This window comes from Mytilus galloprovincialis, chromosome 9, assembly GCF_965363235.1.
Source record: "Mytilus galloprovincialis chromosome 9, xbMytGall1.hap1.1, whole genome shotgun sequence".
Lineage (NCBI taxonomy): Eukaryota > Metazoa > Mollusca > Bivalvia > Mytilida > Mytilidae > Mytilus > Mytilus galloprovincialis.
The window spans coordinates 81,442,817-81,463,787 of record NC_134846.1 but is presented as its reverse complement, the minus strand read 5'-3'; the positions used below and the strand labels follow the sequence as shown (position 1 = coordinate 81,463,787).

The window sequence follows — 20,971 nt, the reverse complement described above, 5'->3', positions numbered from 1 at the left end:
AAATAAGTCACCATGACCAAAATGGTCAGTTGACCCCTTAAGGAGTTATTGTCCTTTATAGTCAATTTTTAACCATTTTTCTAAAATTTAGTAATCTTTTAAAAAAATCTCCTCCTCTGAAACTACTCAGACAAATTTAACCAAACTTGGCCACAATCATCATTGGGGTATCTAGTTTGAAAAATGTGTCCGATGACCCCGCCCACCTACCAAGATGGCCAACATGGCTAAAAATAGAACATAGGGGTAAAATTCATTTTTTGGCTAATATCTCTGAAACCAAAGTATTTAGAGCAAATCTGACAGTATTAAAATTGTTCATGAAGTCAAGATCTAACTGCCCTGAAATTTTTAGACAAATCAGGCAACCTGTTGTTGAGTTGCTGCCCCTGAATTGGTAATTTTAAGAACATTTTGCAGTTTTTGGTTATAATCTTCAATAGTATCTTAGATATAGATAAACTGTAAACAGCAATTATGTATAGCAAAGTAAGATCTACAAATAAACCAACTTTACCAAAACGGTCAATTGACCCCTTAAGGAGTTATTGCTCTTTATAGTAAATTTTAAACAATTTTCGTAAATTATGTGAAAATTTTTGTAAACTTTTAGAAAATGTTTTCCTTTGAAACTTCTGAGCCAAATTCATTATGGACAGAGAAAATTGTAAACAGCAAGAATGTTCAGTAAAGTAAGATTGACAAACACATCATCATCACTAAAACACAATTTTATCATGAATTCTATTCTGGTCTTTTATTTGTGTCCTTTGTTTAATATGCTACTTGCAAATAGACCAAGGTGAGCGACACAGGCTCTTTAGAGCCACTAGTTTGTTCCCCTCACCCATTTCTCTCAAAATTTCATCTAAAAAGACTGACTTGGTTAGTAATAAAATTTGAAAATTGCATTACTCAAAAACTACTTATTGGAAATACACAATTCTTTCACAGAGTTAAGTTTGATTATGATTTGCTATTTTCCACTTGTATCACATATTTTGGAAATAAGTCCAGAACGAGATTTCAATGAGACTGAAACGTCAGAAGAATACATCCTTAAATTCAAGGAAGCACGAACAACCCTAAAAACTCACACCCATCAATGAATAACCCTATTATTCACTGGCAAATAACCTTTTGGGTTTCAGGATTTGTACAGAAGTTATCTTCCTAAAAAATGACATCACAGCTGTTAGTTAACAAAATGGCAACATTCACACTACAGGAAGGTAGTCTACCGAGTGACAAGGAAACTAAGACTTACAAATTCATCTAGTGCCATGTATTTATCTTATAAATATCTTATAAATATCTTCAGGGTCTTCAATATTTTACAGAAAGAGTCTACCTTTGTTGTACACAACAACAATTTAAAGGCACACATTTATTTTCAAAAGTTAACTTTAAACTTTGATTCGTTGAATATCCAAAATTATCAACCCTAAAATTTAAATTTGTAGTTAGTACAGAACAAAAGAATGAACATTTGCCTCCATTTAAAAAAAGGATTGTGTAAACTTTTTGTTGTATCTGTTAAACATATTGTAAGTAAAAAATCTTTTTATTCTTTAGATGGTCAATATTTCACAACAGTTAGAGCATTTAATGATGCAAAGTATGGCGGACCACTTACAACAACAGTGTGTCATTCTATTCCATTGACAATAGATACTTCCAGACCAGAGGTTTATGATATATATGGAATAGAATATGATGAAGATTTACACATACTGAGAGCATCTCATTTATCTGGGTAAGATAATTTTATTTTGGAAAGTTTGCTCTCAAGCCATCTATGAAAAATAATATGTTGCACCACTACAATATCTTAACAGAGGTGGAAAGCCCCCCCCCTTTCCCTTTATTAGTGGGAATGATTTTATTGATCATTTAAGAAATCACTGATCAGTAGCTTGACAGTGATGAGTTGTAATGTGTGATATTCTTTTGGAACTTTGAGACACCTACTTCCTGCAAACAGTCCCCAAAAAGTTTGACATGCTTGATTAAAAATATCAGATTTGTTTGTTTTCACATAATTGTTTTTGAAGCATTTTATTGTTTTTCTTAATTTTTTGAAAAGTATATTAAGATGGACAGACATTTTGAACAGCTAGCAAAAGTTACTAGCAATACAAGGTCAACTAAAATGCCACTTAGACTAGAATAGAAATTTGATTCCTTACACCAATGTTCATGGATTTCATGGGTAAAGGTGAACCATGAATTATAATATTTAACAAGGAACAAATTTTATATAGGTTTTTATGGAGACTTAAAAAAACACAAAATCAAAAATCCAACATCCAAGAAAATACAGTTATTCCTCAATCCACAAAAATTATCAACAATGAAAATAAATAAATTTAAAGTAGTCCAGTAAAGTTGGTGTTAATCCCTATGATGTTGATACCTATAATGGCAAAAAATACAAAAAAAATCAACTGATCAAGTTTATTTTCCTGACATTTGAAACGGTTAAGTTTAGAAAGTTTAGAATAACCACAAAGGTAAGGTTATAGTGAAGATATACATTCATCATGGAAAACAATTGAAATACATGTATTGCAAAGTGTTGGGGCAATTCAATTTAAGAAAAAATAATACCAAGAAGATTATTTGCTATTTTGATGCTTGCAACAATAACTGTTGTGCAAATAGACAACTTTCGAGTTCGATGCATTTCCGTCAAAAACTCTGGTTTTAGTGAACGTCATTTGTGCGTCTAGGGGCGTTGTCACTTCCATTCTAATGTTGAGCGAGTGGTTGGAAAACTATAATTCTATATTGTACGAATTATTCGGCAAATTGAATTCTCAAAATTGACAATCAGCACTGCTGTCATTAGGGAATTGTCATTAAGTACCTACAGAACAACCATTATTTCTAGTTTCTCATGCACAACGACGATCACTAAGACGCTTGATGAACGTTAATAGTGCAGGGTTACAGGCGAGCCCCTCTATCTGGTAAAGGACGTCATAAAGGCGCGCATAATTTTTTTTAAGAGTTTTTTCCGGTGACGGATGAACTCGAAAGTGGTCTATTACACTGAACTCATCATAAAAAGCTATGTTTTACAAAATGTTTTTTTTCCAATGTGATATTACCGATAAGTTTATCTTACCTCAATACATTTCTTGGAATACGATTGGTTAAACGCAACCATGTGGAGAATGTGTATATTGTATAAGGTTAGTATATGAGTTAAATGGAAGTAACCAAATGTCATTCCCTTTCAGTGACCCTCATTCAGGTTTGGTGTACAATGATTTATGTTTGGGTCATTCTGAAAGAGACTGTGATGAAATGGACTGGAAAAGAATGGACCACAGTCCAGACATTCAGTATGCAGTAAAACTCACAGATGGTGTTCGTATCTGGGTTAAAATCAAGGTCATCAATGGAGGTAAGGTTTACAAGAGTATTGAATTAAATTATACTAAATAAACTGCTGCTATTATGTTAAGTAGAGTTATTGATGTATTAAATCATCAAACATCACATAACATGACAATGTGATTAAATGAATAGCCAACTGAGATCTCCTTGCTCAGATTTATTCAGCATTGTAATAGGCAGTCGAATATTAAACTTTTATTATTTTATAATAAAAAAGGAAATGCAAAGGACTTATTGATAAGTGATAGAGATAATTGTCTTCTACTCCAAGAGGACCTCCTGAGCCTTCGACAATCTTGTTGTTCTACCAAAAACAAAAAAAATTCCTGGCATGAAAAAGCATTTCATTTACCAGTTATATACCTTAAAAAACTGAATACATCATGAAAAAAGACATGTTTTGCCTATATCATTACCATTTTACTGAACCTCGGGCAAATTTACTGTTGGTATGTACATTTGTTTCGGTCCTAAGCAAAGACCTGTACTGTACTTGAACAGTTACTTGAACAATTATAAAAAAAAAACAGAAGTCCAAGGAAGGCAGAGAACACAATGGCCATAGAAAAAAGACAAACAGAAAAGCCATGGTGTGCAACATACTAAATATAAAACTCAAAAGATTGAGCATCAGGAATTTCATCTAAAATGAGTGGAATTCAGATGCTGTTATGGAGAGAAGTTTCAGTTCCACTAATGATAAACAGTTTTGTCATGATTGTATTTTTATGCAATCTAATTTGAAAATTAAGATGAAACCATCAACATGGATTTTGAATTCTTGTCTTTTTCTAGTTGATCTTAGTAAAATTGGAGTAGCAGACCAATCCATCATTGTAGACAAAACTCCACCTGTAGCAGGTCAAGTATTGGATGGTTCAGTCCTAGGAGAAGACATGCAATTCACCAAAGATCAGGAAGCAGTAAGACTATTTAAATATCCTTATCATGATTCGTCAGAGGTCTCAAATAATTATAGTTACTGTTATTTATGGAAAAAAATTAACATGATTTGTCAAAATCAGTCGATATTTATATAGTCTACAAAAAGTGTAGATTTTATGTAGTGCTCCAAAAGTTACTGTTAATGTCATTTGGCAAGAATTTGTACTGTTATGAAGGTAACCCCATAATACAACCCTCATGTGTGTTTTTTTGCCACATTTATAGGCATTATGTTTTCTGGTCTGTGGGTCCGTCCGTCAGTTCATTTGTTTGTTCATCTGTCCTTCTGTCCGTTCGTCCTGCTTCAGGTTAAAGTTTTCGGTCGAAATGGTTTTTGATGAAGTTGATGTCCAATCAACTTGAAACTTAGTACACATGTTCCTTATGATATAATCTTTCTAATTTTAATGCCAAATAAGAGATTTTCCCCCATTTTCATGGTACATTGAACATGATAGTGCGGATGGGGCATCTGTGTACTATGAACACATTCTTGTTGAATCTGTCACACATTAATGTGATTAATATGTTTAAAATTATTTTACTGAAGGATGGAACTGTTTTACTTTGAAAGTCGTATTCTAGTGGTATCTATTAAGTATAAATTTTCCACAAACTCTCACCATATTTCTTTTCAATTTACGGATGTTATTTTTTCTTCCAGTTACAACTTTACCAATTAGTTATTTTTTTGAGATTTTGACTTTTTTACCACTCATAAAATGTTCTAAAATCATTAACAAGCGTTTTCAACTTCTACTTGATGGAACAAGGGTTTTTCCATAAAAAGTTTGTTTACCTGATTTCTCATGGCGAGAAGGGAGCTGCAGACTATATACCAGTGCAACCTAGACTGATTGTGGTATTCAGATGTATTTTATTTAGCACCTAAACTTGTGATTCACTTATTACGGCTCTATTTGAGTCAATGAATCCACAATTTTTGAAAGAAGAAATGATTATAAACATTTGAAAACAAAATAACATCTTAATGATTGTTTTATAGCTATGCTCAAATTGGAAGCAATTTTATGATGCTGAGTCGGGAATATCGGTGTACATGATAGGAATTAGTTCTACCAAAGATATGAACAATACAGGTATAGCTGGTTTGACAGAAATCAATAAACAGTCACATATGACATGCTTGCCTGTCACTGAAGATTTAGAACATGGCGAGACATATTACACCATTGTCTGGGCTTATAATGGAGGAATAACTCAACAGAAAGTGGCTGCTATATCTAATGGAGGTATGTGTTCATTATTTAGTATTGTTTACACAAGTTAAAGATACCTAAGGCCGTGTTCACATTGACCTAAACTCGGTGTTGTGTTAGTGTAACTCACACATAAACTAAACATAACTGCGTTTAAAAATCAATGTTTACATGTAGTTTAAATCATGTGTTGTCTGCATGCAGTCGAAAGTCGATGTAGGCCTTGTGTAGGTTAAGTGTACACAAAACTAGGCATTCAGAACTTTAATTTTCACGTGTATATTTTAAAAAAAAACAAACAATTTTTATATAAAATTGATACTTAGAACACTTATTAATAAAGTTCTTTAAAGAAATATTTGTCTAAACTTGATATATTTATTTGTTATAAAAACACTTTACATAGTCTTATTAACCCCTAATCAAGACTCATCCATCATCATTGCCGAACACATATTTCATTTAAAAAGGTCTTCCCAAATGAATTATACGTACACACTGACAGAAATATTTGCCACTGGTCTTTATACTTAAACAACACTTCACTTATAAATGCATTACTGAAAAAGGGTGAGGTTAATTGTTTGTTTGTGTAGTATCCAAGACCCGTTAAAATACAATTAGAAATAAGACAAAAAACATTACCCCCTCCCTTTGCCAAATACTTCTTGGAGAAAAAATAGCATTTGAAACAAACAGAAGAGATGGAAATGTACTGATCCTTAACATCGCAATTCTTTTTCTTCGTAGATGTTAGCACGCTGATGGTGATCCTACGTTTTTAATGCGTAATCGAGACATCTTTAAATTAGTGCAAATCATCCAAAATGACTTTCTTAAAGGAGCAACCACTTAACTTAAAAACAAAGGGGGAGGGGGGTTCTGAGTCAGAATTTTATCTCGCGCGAAAGTTTATAATTAGTTTTTTTTCCATGGTACCAATTCAATATTTAACACTATAATGTATGGGGAAACTTTGGATTCATAATATTTGTTCATTCTATAATCATCTGAATGGCTCAATTTTTTTTTTAAATCAAATTACGGAAAAATTCCCCCCCCCCTTTTTTTAAAGTCAAATGGTCGTTTCCGAACTGCTAGAAAAGTTGTTTGAAAATTTCTAAGTAATGAACATTTAAATGACATATAGTTTACAAGTGTGAACAAATCTTATGTACAGGTAACTAAACAAGGTGTATAGATGTGAACAAATTTAAACATGTTTACTGTACACGGCGTTTGGTGTGAACACGGCCTAAAAAGAAATAGCTTACCGGATATCTATCTTCAACATTGTTTTGGTTTTATTCAGGAAATAATGCAAGAGCCTTCATTTTTTTTAACCAAATGTTGTTTGCACATATTGATCCTAGAAACTAGTTACCTGCCAAAAAATATATTCAGTATTAAACAAGTAGTCTTTTGGTTTCTGCAGTAACTGTTGATTTGACAGCGCCAGAATCGGGAGAGGTCATTGATGGGGTTCAGACAGATTTTACAGATCTTCAGTATTCAGCCAGTACAGCTAAAGTTGGTGCCCAGTGGGAGGGTTATCATGACCCAGAATCTGGTATACAACAGTATGGTGTACAGGTGGAAATTTCCAGGTATAATGTTCAGTTAAGTTAAAGCATAGTTAGTGGTTATTTATTTCCATGTAACAAATTTAATAAGATCTTATTTAAGTTAGGAGATCTGCCTGAAGTTTAAAAAAAAATCAGTTTCAAATTTGAACATTTACAGAATAACAAAATACCTTTTTTACACAAGTACAAGATATCTCCCACGTAATTATTTGCAGGAGTGTAAGAATCTGTTCCATTGATAAAACTTTTTAAACATTTCAATGTCTCCTGTTACTGTTCTTATTGTTTTAAAATATTTCTGGAATTAAGTTTACTAAATGCAGAGCAAAATAATAAAACATTCTGGGCCAGAACAAATATTCAGTTTCTGTGGATACCAATTTTCTTGGATTGAGGAAAACTTCTATATTCATGGATAATTAATTTCGTGGTTTTGGTAAAGTCTGCATACATTCCTTTAGAAATTTTTAATTCATGGTTCCCCTGTACCCACCAAATCCACAAAAATTGGTATCCAACAAACATTAATGAATCCACAGTATCTGTTCCATTCAAAAATGACAAACAAACTTCTCTTCATATTTCATTCAAAAAGTAGTTCTGTGCAGTTTTGTAATTTCAGATTTGAAGTCCTGAGATAAGATTCCCTTATGATAAGGTTAAAACAGTATTTTAAATCTTCATTTACATATCCTTTTAAAAATTATCATCCTTGACAATATTAAATAAAGGGAACAGTGTGTCAAATTTCTGTCAAAAATGTGGAAATTGATTTAGTATATATTGTATTGTTGTCTTTCAGTAATAACACAGATCACTATGAAGTGGTCAGGGACTGGATAACCTTCTCAAAAGAAATAAACAGTATAGAATGGGTAAACTTTAACCTTCAACACAAGGACAATGTCAAAGTGAAATTAAGAACCATCAATACTGCCTTGAACTCAATCATCAATGAGACTGATGGGTTTGTTGTTGACTTGACTTCACCAGTTCTTGTGAGTCTAGGGGATGGAACTTTGCTGAATGAAGATATAACATTTCAGGTTTGAAATATAATGTAGTAGCAGCAAGTAATACAAGGAAACATACCTATGGCTTTTTGAAATGATACTTGTCTTCATTAAAAGTGAAAAGCTATAAACTACCCAAAATTCAAGACAAGTTGTGCATAAAGAATTTATGTTTTTGTTTTTCTTAGTGAACTTTTCATACAAAGTTAAGTTAGACTCTTTAATCATGTTGCAGAAAGTTTGCAAATAAACCATAGTAGTTCATAGATAATTGATTTCAGTGTTTATTTTATTTAAAAAAAATAATAAAGAAAATCAAAGGACTTTTAACTAATAATGTTTACACTCAAACTAGAATACAGGGTGGTTTTGAAATGATAAGGTTTATTGTTTTTTTTTTAAAAGAAGTTTTTATTTGGGTTAATCTGTAATAGTGTATTGATGATACAACAAGTAATTATTCTATCTTCATTTTTCAGTCTGATATGTCAAGTTTATCCAGTAACTTTGAGTTTATAGATGAAGAATCAGGTCTTGATCATTATAAAGTACAGATATATCAGCATCATGAAGGACTTAGGTCACAAATCCTTCCAGGTAAACTATAGAATAAACAAACATTTAGCCTACCTGGTCAAAAGAGCCAGTATTTGTCAATATGAAGATTATTCTCAGTTCGTTCTCAACTGTTCCATTATTTTTCACAAAAATGTGTTATAAAATTTGTATCCTAATTTTAGCCAGATTTTACATTACTATTGAATATTAAGGGGGCTCGCGGGTATAAATAAAAAAAAATATTCTAATATAGGATTTCGCTATATTTTTTTTATAAAAGAACTTTATCATATACTTAATAGAAAAATGAAATAAAAAAATGGGGTCACCGTTCATTTGAGCTCACAATCTGCGTCGGAAAGAAGCATACATTTTTGTTCATGTCCTTTTTTTCTGTTGAACTAATAGGAGAAATAGAGGTAATTTCGAAATAAAAAAAAAACCTAATTACAGAAATCACTTAAATTTTTACAATTATTTAGTTTATGTACAGCTTATTTGAAAACAATAACAAAAAATATAGGTCACCGATGAGTAAAAAAATGTTTCAATTTTAATGCCAAAAAAAAAATTCATTTTTGCACCAAAGGGAGATAATTTGGGGCTTTTTCAATGATACAAACATTTTAAAAGTTATCTGGGGCCAAACCAAATCGATTTGATTGGTTGATTTTTGTACCATATCATAAAGTAATAACTAATAGTGTAATAAATTGAATTGTAATGAAAAAACAAAATGTTCATTTTTTTGCTGAAATTTTTGTACCTGCGAGCCTCCTTAAAAGGCAAAAACAGTTCTAAAACCCAAATTTCATGACATTTTGAGATGCACAATATAAACTTGTTGAAGCAAAGTATGTCTGTCTACTTTCCTTGGGACATAAATAATTACTTATATAATAAGTTGTAAGCATTGTTTCTTTTATATTCTAACATGACGTCCTTCAAACGCTTTGAGTAAATCTATGACGTCAGAATATAAGCATTTTACTGGAAAATACATGATTGTGAAACCGAAAATCATCACAAACAAGGAAACGTAAACAAATGATGTGTTATATAAGCCATTTGTGTATACCTATAAGACATATAAGTACAATTGTCATTTAGATTCATCCAAACCTATCGAAATAATTATTGTAAATAGTTTAAGCATGTTCACTTATTCAGTTTGTTCCGTTCTTTTACGTCAATTTAATAGTGTATTTATTTATGGGAACAGCAAATAATGCCTTCACCTAGAGCTCTTCGATCCAAAACAATTGCCGTATTTGTCCTATTAGAATCGAAATAATTCATGGGGGCTTGAATATATCTAGATTTTACCACAGGTTGTCCTTTTATGCCGATATTTTACCCCTTGCTATCGCTCAGGGTAAAATATTTGTCATAAAGGGCCAACCCGTGGTAAAATCACGATATATTCAAGCCCCCATGAATTATTTCTTAAATAGGCTATGAAGCCAGGAGCCTATATTCCAGTGTTGGTTGAAAAATGCCAAAATTGTTTTTCATTTGTTGTTTTAGAATAAATCATGATGTTTTTCTCTCTTTTGAATTTTTCACAGTTTGTTATCCTGAGGTTTTTTTATATGCAGAATTAAGGCATTTTTGATTTTTGATACTTTTTTGTCAGCAAGAAGACCAATCAAGCCTTCTGGGGGAAGCTGATGAAGCCAGTAAATAAACAAAAGTCATTATTCTCTTTATTGGAATTTTGTTTTTATCGAGAATATGAAATAACATGAAATAGTTTGTTAAACTGTTTTTACACAGACAAACAAAATTGATATTTGTTCCGTTATTTGAATGAAGTCATTGATAAATTGACATGAAGTGACATGAACATGTGATGTTGCTGCACTGATATGTGATTCCTATGTCTAATATTTCAAGATCAGGTCCTGTCCATGATCTTAAATGGTATCAAAGGATCAAAGATAAAATGTACTAATGTCTTCTAAAGCTAACTATACCATATGGGTTTTGCTGATTCAATACAATATTTTTCAGCAATCTATGGTGAATGGTTAAATCTTGGGACTGATGTCAGTATAAACCATTACACACAGACAGGTCTGTCTTTACACCAGGGTGGAGTCTACAGTATGAGGGTGGGAGCTGTTAACAAGGCAGGATTTGTAGCAGCATTTGAGACTGATGGTGTTGTCATAGATACCACACCTCCCATTGTAAGTATTGTTTGTCAATTTGTGAGGGCCTTGAAATAACTGTAACATCTTGAATCCAAATTTTGTGAAAAGTTGTTATTTCAGTAAACATTTCAACAATTGTAGTTGTCTGCTGACTTCCTCTTTGTTAAAATATGTTTGAATTTACTGAATCTTGCTAATTATTTTGTTGTTTTAGTCAATTAAAGGGATGCTAAATATTGGGGTTGTTTTTTATAAATATATTTAAATAATCTCCTCAGATTCTTAAATTGGGCTTATTTAGATATAGCATAAATATTGAACCTTGTTTTTGTCGTGGAGGAGAACGAATTACCCAATTCTAGCTTCCTTTTACTTTTAAATTATATATATCCTGAAATGACTTTTGTAGATGCATTGGATGTATGTAGGAGTTCTGTCCGGTAGATTTGAAACAGTTGTAAAAGGATATGTGTGGCAAGCTGATACAACTGGGATCAAGGTCGTCTGGGCAGCAGATGATCATGAGTCAGGCATCACAAAGTTTAGAGTAGCAGTAGGAACAACTCATGGTCAGTTTTTTTATTTTGAATTTTTTACTGGTTTAAATATCTCACAATACTGATTTCTATTTTAAACTGGTTTGGTAACAATTACTTATCTGAGATGTGAGATTCTCTTATACGAAAAGACTATGACACATGTATATATACTCAATAACATTTAAGGTAGTTAAGGTTTTGAAGAATTCTAATTTTTGATTGGGTATTTCATAAGGCTAATAGATTCAGTTTGAGTTTTTTGTAGTTTAGCAATTTTCACACAGGTTACTTGCCTTCTTATTTTTACAAGTGTGGAATCAATTGATTCAACATTTATATATATTATCATGTTATCAGCAGATGCAGACTTAGTTTTGTCCAGCTGAGCTGAGCTGATGTTGTGGGCCTTGGACATAGATAATTACTTGAAATAGATTTTAGAGATTAAAAATTAATATTGATACTCCAAGGGGTTTATTGGTTGAGTAAGGAGTTTTTAAAATATTCATCTTAAAGATCAGCAACAAACCCTTTCCAATATTTGTTGAAAAATTATCCCATCATCATACATGTAGACTCATCCTATGTTCCTACCAGCAGTAGACATTGTAATGCATACCGGTATGCTTATCTTTTAAAAAGATTGTTTTTATAAAGGTGGCACAGATATCCTGTCTTGGACGGCTTTTGGAACAGAGAAGGATATATACATACCTGACCTGACACTACAGCTGACAGACCTAACAAAGTACACACCAGTGTATTATGTCAGTGTTAAGTCAGAGAATGGAGCAGGACAGGAGAGTAATCCTGTAACGTCTACACCTATTGTTGTAGTAGATGATGACAAGCCAGGTATGTATGACAGGGATACAGTGTCAGGACAAGAGAGTAGTCCTGTAACGTCTACACCTATTGTTGTAGTAGATGATGACAAGCCAGGTATGTATGACAGGGATACAGTGTCAGGACAAGAGAGTAGTCCTGTAACGTCTACACCTATTGTTGTAGTAGATGAAGACAAACCAGGTATGTATGACAGGGATACAGTGTCAGGACAAGAGAGTAGTCCTGTAACATCTACACCTATTGTTGTAGTAGATGAAGACAAACCAGGTATGTATGACAGGGATACAGTGTCAGGACAGGAGAGTAATCCTGTTACATCTACACCTATTGTTGTGGTAGATGAAGACAAACCAGGTATGTATGACAGGGATACTGTGTCAGGACAAGACAGTAATCCTGTCACATCTACATCTATTGTTGTGGTAGATGAAGACAAGCCAGGTATGTATGACAGGGATACAGTGTCAGGACAAGACAGTAATCCTGTAACGTCTACACCTATTGTTGTGGTAGATGAAGACAAACCAGGTATGTATGACAGGGATACAGTGTCAGGACAAGACAGTAATCCTGTTACATCTACACCTATTGTTGTAGTAGATGAAGACAAGCCAGGTATGTATGACAGGTATACAGTGTCAGGACAAGACAGTAATCCTGTAACGTCTACACCTATTGTTGTGGTAGATGAAGACAAGCCAGGTATGTATGACAGGGATACTGTGTCAGGACATGAGAGTAATCATGTCACATCTACACCTATTGTTGTAGTAGATGAAGACAAGCCAGGTATGTATAACAGGTATACAGTGTCAGGACAAGACAGTAATCCTGTAACGTCTACACCTATTGTTTTGGTAGATGAAGACAAACCAGGTATGTATGACAGGGATACAGTGTCAGGACAGGACTGTAATCCTGTAATGTCTACACCTATTGTTGTAATAGATAAAGACAAACCAGGTATGTATGACAGGGATACAGTGTCAGGACAGGACAGTAATCCTGAAACGTCTACACCTTTTGTTGTGGTAGATGAAGACAAACCAGGAATGTCAGGCATAGTTACAGTTTGTGAAAAAAAGAAAATAATTTATTATTGTGGATAAGTTGAACGATTCATGAGGGATAAAAAAAAACCTCCAAGTCCCTGAAATCTGGACAAGTTTTTATGCAAAAACCTTCAATTATCTAAGACCAATTCCAATTTATTTAGACAAAGAAAAATTAAGAGTGACAATCTTGGACAAGATATCTTACTTTAGACTTACACAGAGACTTGTGGAATTTAAGTTTTTTAAGGACTCCACAATCCTGCTGATATTTTACTTGAAATTAGAACAAGAGAGCCAATTTTCATACATATATAAAAGGATAAATGCTGTCAAAACTTTTAGAAATCTCTCATACTTAATATGATTGTTTACCATCATGTGTAGTTCAGCATATTATTACATCATTTTTGTCCTTTTGATTTGACTATTTTTATGCCCCACCTACGATAGTAAAGGGGCATTATGTTTTCTGGTCTGTGCGTCCTTTAGGTCGTCTGTCTGTCCCTCCATCCGTTCGTTCGTCTGTCCCGATTTAGGTTAAAGGTTTTGGTCAAGGTAGTTTTTGATGAAGTCGAAGTCCAATCAACTTGAAACTTAGTACACATGTTCCCCATGATATGATCTTTCTAATTTTAATTCCAAATTAAAGTTTTGACCCCAATTTCACAGTCCATTTAACAGAAAATGATAGTGCCAAGTTCAGGTTAAAGTTTTTGGTTAAAGTTCTTAGTCAAGGTAGTTTTTAATGAAGTGTAAGTCCAATCAACTTGAAACTTAGAACACATATTCCTCATGATATGATCTTTCTAATTTCAATGCCAAATTAAAGTTCTGACCTCAATTTCACGGTCCACTGAACATGAAAACTGATAGTGGGAGTGGGGCATCCGTGTACTGTGCAAACATTCTTGTTGTTTCTTTTTCCATATTTGACTCTTGTGACAGATTCATTGTGACACGCCATTTAATTCCTCATTTATACAGCACAGGGCATTTTTTTTAAAGACACAGTTATATTTTTGTTCATGCAGGTTTAGTGATAGATGGACCTGAAGGTACTGATGGTAAAACTCAAATGCTGAATGAAGATTTAGATTATCAGTTAGACTTTTCTACTACCACTCTACAGTTCCGTGGTTTTGAGAGTCATTTACATGGAGTTGTGGATTATGAATGGGCAGTTGGTACAACTCCTGGAGGAGAAGATGTTATGTCCTATACTACACATGGACTGATACATTCTGAAGAGGCAGAAGTTGTTGGCAATGGTAAATTGTCATCTAACAAATAAATATTGTAGGCAGGAGATTTTAAATTAGAGTACATCTAAAAGTAAAGAAATTGCTTGATAAAAAAAAATGAGGAAAAGTGAAGGATTGCCAATCAGTATGGCCTTCAATAATGAGCAAAACCCATGCTGCTTGCATAGTATAAAAGTTTTTAAAATGACACATGTAAAACAATACAAATAAGAAAAAGTAACTGCATTTGTTATGTACAAAACTATAAATGAAAAACAAATATGATAGGCAATATTTTGTAATGCCAGAATCAGTTGATGAGATTTTTGGTATAAAAAGTGGTTTGTGAGAGGTTTAAGCTTGAGTTTTGTTCTGTTTGATCAGTTTTGCAGAAGTTGTCATATTCAAACAATTGCTAGAATGTATCATTTTCTGTATTTCTTGTTTGTTATTTGACAGGAATATCAAGTTCTGGTTTTGCCCAGGCAAATCTGCAACTAAAACCAGAAATAAAAAAATATTACTCCAGTGTCCGTGCTGTTACTAATGATGGCAATGTTTTAGAGGCTGTTTCTGATGGATTCACTGTAGACACTACACCACCTGTGGTTACACTAGACAGGTAAAATACAATGGAAGAGTAATTATGTGATGTTCAACTTTTCAAACAAGAATTGTATCAGACATCAGACATGTGACTTTTTAAGAGAAAAATAGTATTACCCTGTATAACCCTTTTAAAAATGGTAAACAATGGGATGTAACTCTCATTGTACCTAATTTAAAACGCCTTGTAGATGATTGCTTCCCCTTGCTATTTCATCTGGGTTTTAATTAACATTAAGCAAGAGAGCATGTTCCTGCCTCTTTTGATAATGTAAATTTTTTTATGGTCCCACAACAAAGTTGTCGGGGCCATATAGTTCTACCCTTGTCCATCATTCCGTCAGTCATTATCTGGAGTTTTTAGCTCACCTGGCCTAAAAGGCCATGTGAGCTTTTCTCATCACTTGGCGTCCGTCGTCGTCGTCTGTCATCGTTAACAATTTTTCAAACATCTTCTCCTCTGAAACTACTGAATGGATTTGGATGAAACTTAGCATGATAGTTCCTTAGATTATCCTGCACAAAGTGTGTGCTTCGATTTTTGATCCGTCAAAAAACATGGCCGCCCTTACTTTAAATAGAACATAGGGGTCAAATGCAGTTTTTCAAAAACGAAAGCATTTAGAGCAAATCTGACATGGGGTAAAAATGTTCATTAGGTCAAGATCTATCAGCCCTGAAATTTTCAGACGAATCAAACAAACCATTGTTGGGTTGCTGCCACTTAATTGGTAATTTTAAGGAAATTTTGCAGTTTTTGGTCATTATCTTGAATATCATTATAGATAAAGATAAACTGTAAACAGCAAAAATGATCAGCAAAGTAAGATCTACAAATAAGTTAAATATGACTTAAATTGTCAATTGACCCCTTAAGGGGTTATTGTCCTTTAATGACAATTTTTTCACAATTTGTTCATCATATTTGCTAACTTTAAAAAATCTTCTCCTCTAAAACTACTCAACCAAATTCAACCAAACTTCAACTGAATGATCAGTAGGGTGTATAAAATAAAGTTTGTGTTTTATTTTTAGCTCACCTGGCCTAAAAGGCCATGTGAGCTTTTCTCATCACTTGGCGTCCGTCGTCGTCGTCTGTCGTCGTTAACAATTTTTCAAACATCTTCTCCTCTGAAACTACTGAATGGATTTGAATGAAACTTAGCATGATTGTTCCTTAGAGTATCCTGCACAAAGTGTGTGCTTCGATTTTTGATCCGTCAAAAAACATGGCCGCAGTTACTTAAAATAGAACATAGGGGTCAAATGCAGTTTTTGGCTTATATCTCAAAAACGAAAGCATTTTGAGCAAATCTGACATGAGGTAAAAATGTTCATTAGGTCAAGATCTATCAGCCCTGAAATTTTCAGATGAATCAAACAAACCATTGTTGGGTTGCTGCCACTTAATTGGTAATTTTAAGGAAATTTTGCAGTTTTTGGTCATTATCTTGAATATTATTATAGATAAAGATAAACTGTAAACAGCAAAAATGATCAGCAAAGTAAGATCTACAAATAAGTTAAGATGACCAAAATTGTCAATTGACCCCTTAAGGGGTTATTGTCCTTTAATGACAATTTTTCACAATTTGTTCATCATATTTGCTAAATTTAAAAAATCTTCTCCTCTGAAACTGCTGAATGGATTTGAATGAAACTTAGCATGATTGTTCCTTAGAGTATCCTGCACAAAGTGTGTGCTTCGATTTTTGATCCGTCAAAAAACATGGCCGCCGTTACTTAAAATAGAACATAGGGGTCAAATGCAGTTTTTGGCTTTTATCTCAAAAACGAAAGCATTTAGAGCAAATCTGACTGGGGTAAAAATGTTCATTAGGTCAAGATCTATCAGCCCTGAAACTTTCAGATGAATCAAACAAACCATTGTTGGGTTGCTGCCACTTAATTGGTAATTTTAAGGAAATTTTGCAGTTTTTAGCTCACCTGGCCTAAAAGGCCATGTGAGCTTTTCTCATCACTTGGCGTCCGTCGTCGTCGTCGTCGTCGTCGACGTCGTCGTCGTCGTCGTCTGTCGTCGTTAACAATTTTTCAAACATCTTCTCCTCTGAAACTACTGAATGGATTTGAATGAAACTTAACATGATTGTTCCTTAGTATATCCTGCACAAAATGTGCGCTTCGATTTTTGATCCGTCAAAAAACATGGCCGCCGTTACTTAAAATAGAACATAGGGGTCAAATGCAGTTTTTGGCTTATATCTCAAAAACGAAAGCATTTAGAGCAAATCTGACATGGGGTAAAAATGTTCATTAGGTCAAGATCTATCAGCCCTGAAATTTTCAGATGAATCAAACAAACCATTGTTGGGTTGCTGCCACTTAATTGGTAATTTTAAGGAAATTTTGCAGTTTTTGGTCATTATCTTGAATATTATTATAGATAAAGATAAACTGTAAACAGCAAAAAAGATCAGCAAAGTAAGATCTACAAATAAGTTAATATGACCAAAATTGTCAATTGACCCCTTAAGGGGTTATTGTCCTTTAATGACAATTTTTCACAATTTGTTCATCATATTTGCTAACTTTAAAAAATCTTCTCCTCTGAAATTACTGAATGGATTTGGTTAAAACTTAGCATGATTGTTCCTTAGATTATCCTGCACAAAGTGTGTGCTTTGATTTTTGATCCGTCAAAAAACATGGCCGCCGTTACTTAAAATAGAACATAGGGGTCAAATGCAGTTTTTGGCTTATATCTCAAAAACGAAAGCATTTAGAGCAAATCTGACATGGAGTAAAAATGTTCATTAGGTCAAGATCTATCAGCCCTGAAATTTTCAGATGAATCAAACAAACCATTGTTGGGTTGCTGCCACTTAATTGGTAATTTTAAGGAAATTTTGCAGTTTTTGGTCATTATCTTGAATATTATTATAGATAAAGATAAACTGTAAACAGCAAAAAAGATCAGCAAAGTAAGATCTACAAATAAGTTAATATGACCAAAATTGTCAATTGACCCCTTAAGGGGTTATTGTCCTTTAATGACAATTTTTCACAATTTGTTCATCATATTTGCTAACTTTAAAAAATCTTCTCCTCTGAAACTACTGAATGGATTTGGTTAAAACTTAGCATGATTGTTCCTTAGATTATCCTGCACAAAGTGTGTGCTTTGATTTTTGATCCGTCAAAAAACATGGCCGCCGTTACTTAAAATAGAACATAGGGGTCAAATGCAGTTTTTGGCTTATATCTCAAAAACGAAAGCATTAAGAGCAAATCTGACGGAGTAAAAATGTTCATTAGGTCAATATCTATCAGCCCTGAAATTTTCAGATGAATCAAACATCCAATTGTTGGGTTGCTGCCACTTAATTGGTAATTTTAAGGAAATTTTGCAGTTTTTGGTCATTATCTTGAATATTATTATAGATAAAGATAAACTGTAAACAGCAAATATGATCAGCAAAGTAAGATCTACAAATAAGTCAATTTGACCAAAATTGTCAATTGACCTCTTTAGGAGTTATTGCCCTTTAAAGACTTTTTTCACAATTTGTTCATCATGTTGACTTACTTTAAAAAATCTTCTCTTATGAAACTGCTGTATCAATTTCAGCCAAACTTAGGCTAAATGAGTTTCAGAGTTTCAGAGTATCTAGTATAAATTTTATATTTCATTTCCTTGTATGTCAAGAAACATAGCTCCTATGGCTAAAATAGAACATAGGAGAAAATGATTTTTTTTTGCTTTTGAAGAAAATAGGACGATTCAAAGAACATTTAAATAAATTGGAAAGCCAAAATAATCATTGATGAGAGATTAAACCAAAAAAATTCAGGTGAGCGATTCAGGCTCTTGAGAGCCTCTTGTTGGTCATTATCTTGAATATTATTATAGATACAGATAAACTGTTAATAGCAAAAATGTTAAGCAAAGTAAGATCTACAAATAAGTCAATTTGACCAAAATTGTCAATTGACCTCTTAAGGAGTTATTGCCCTTTAAAGACTTTTTTCACAATTTGTTCATCATGTTGACTTACTTTAAAAAATCTTCTCCTTTGAAACTGCTGTATCAATTTCAGCCAAACTTAGGCTAAATGAGTTTTAGAGTTTCAGAGTATCTAGTATAAATTTTATATTTCATTTCCTTGTATGTCAAGAAACATAGCTCCTATGGCTAAAATAGAACATAGGAGAAAATGATTTTTTTTTTGCTTTTGAAGAAAATAGGACGATTCAAAGAACATTTAAATAAATTGAAAAGCCAAAATAATCATTGATATGAGATTAAACCAAAAAAATTCAGGTGAGCGATTCAGGCTCTTGAGAGCCTCTTGTCTATTTTGTCTAAAAATATGGCCGTCATGGCTAAAAATAGAACACAGGGTAAAATGCAGTTTTTGGCTTATATCTAAAAAACTCCAGCATTTAGAGCAAATAAGACTAGAAGTTAAAATATTTATTAGGTCAAGGTCTACCTGTCCTGAAATTTTCAATTTGCAATTTGCAAAAAAAATAATTTGTTGTGCTACTTCCAAAAAATAGAAAATATTCTGACCAGAAAAAAAACCATGTCCCCCTACAAGTTAAATGGTCCATGCCTAACTGTTATTAATGAAATCATTTAACTGTTTTGCTGTTATTGGAGCCCCTTGCCCCTTCTCAGCAGTGGAATAAATCCAAATCATGAATGAAGAAATTCGAAAGAATAACAATTTAATAATGTAACAATAACAATTTTATTGTTAAAATTCTTTTATTGTAACTATAATGTAATAAAAATAACGTCCTGCCGCTCTTCTTGTATGCATAGAATTGTTAGCTGTACATGTTTGCCTGGCATGATTCAATATGTTCAATAAGGCATTGTTTACCAGGTGAGCGATTCAGGCTCTTGAGAGCCTCTTGTTTCTAAACACCTTCAGATATTGACTTTTTTTATTGAAATTACAGATTTTATAATTTTTTTGAGACAGGGCCATTTGTGTCATTTCAAATTTTCAACGCATCTACTTTTAAGTAAATTTAATTTTGCACTACATATCTATGTTGAAATAACAATTTTTTTAATAAGATTTCAAAATTATTTTATAGATTAACAGATAAGGATGCCACTGAATTGGAAGATGGGTCCAGTATTTATCAGAAAACAGTTGATTCCCTGTCCGCCCTATGGCATTATAGTGATGAAGAGAGTGGCATACAGAGGGCTTGGTTCAGTGTAGGGACCTATCCTTTTGGAGAAGATGTGGCTCCAGTAACAGAAGTTAATATTACACCAAATTTACAAAGTTCACTTCCATTGTCTACTGTAGCTGCTGATACTTCTGGTAATCTTAATTGTTTCAAATCACAAGCCATATTAAGGGTAAAAACAAAACAGCCCCCTACCCCAGAACTTTGCTCACTGTTGAAGGCCCACAGGTAACCTTTATTTTTTCTACATCATTTAGTCTCTGTTGGAGAATTGTCTCATAAGCTATCATAACACGTCCTCCTTTTTTATGCCCCACCTACGATAGTAGAGAAGTATTATGTTTTCTGGTCTGTGTGTCCGTCCGTCTGTCCCACTTCAAGGTTAAAGTTTTTGATCAAGGTAGTTTTTGGTGAAGCTGAAGTCCAATCAACTTGAAAATTACTACACATGTTGCTTATGATATGATCTTTCTATTTGTAAAGCCAAATTTGACTTTTGACCCCAATTTCATGGTCCACTGAACATAGAAAATGAAAGTGCGAGTTTCGGGTTAAAGTTTTTGGTCAAGGTAGTTTTTGATGAAGTTGAGGTCCAATCGATTTGAAACTTAGTACACTTGTTCCCT

At 33.1% G+C, this 20,971-nt stretch overlaps 1 protein-coding gene across 1 annotated transcript in view; it reads left to right on the top strand.

Moving 5' to 3' along the window:
- Positions 1 to 20,971, top strand: part of LOC143046845 (uncharacterized) — a 148,422-nt gene that overhangs the window by 51,019 nt on the left and 76,432 nt on the right. The window contains exons 45-57 of the mRNA XM_076219908.1: positions 1,576 to 1,756; positions 3,246 to 3,412; positions 4,201 to 4,328; positions 5,357 to 5,603; positions 7,006 to 7,177; positions 7,959 to 8,202; positions 8,649 to 8,766; positions 10,741 to 10,919; positions 11,293 to 11,452; positions 12,080 to 12,538; positions 14,358 to 14,594; positions 15,027 to 15,189; positions 20,244 to 20,479. Of these exons, the coding sequence (XP_076076023.1) occupies positions 1,576 to 1,756; positions 3,246 to 3,412; positions 4,201 to 4,328; positions 5,357 to 5,603; positions 7,006 to 7,177; positions 7,959 to 8,202; positions 8,649 to 8,766; positions 10,741 to 10,919; positions 11,293 to 11,452; positions 12,080 to 12,538; positions 14,358 to 14,594; positions 15,027 to 15,189; positions 20,244 to 20,479 (2,691 nt within the window). The remainder of the gene's footprint in view (positions 1 to 1,575; positions 1,757 to 3,245; positions 3,413 to 4,200; positions 4,329 to 5,356; positions 5,604 to 7,005; positions 7,178 to 7,958; positions 8,203 to 8,648; positions 8,767 to 10,740; positions 10,920 to 11,292; positions 11,453 to 12,079; positions 12,539 to 14,357; positions 14,595 to 15,026; positions 15,190 to 20,243; positions 20,480 to 20,971) is intronic.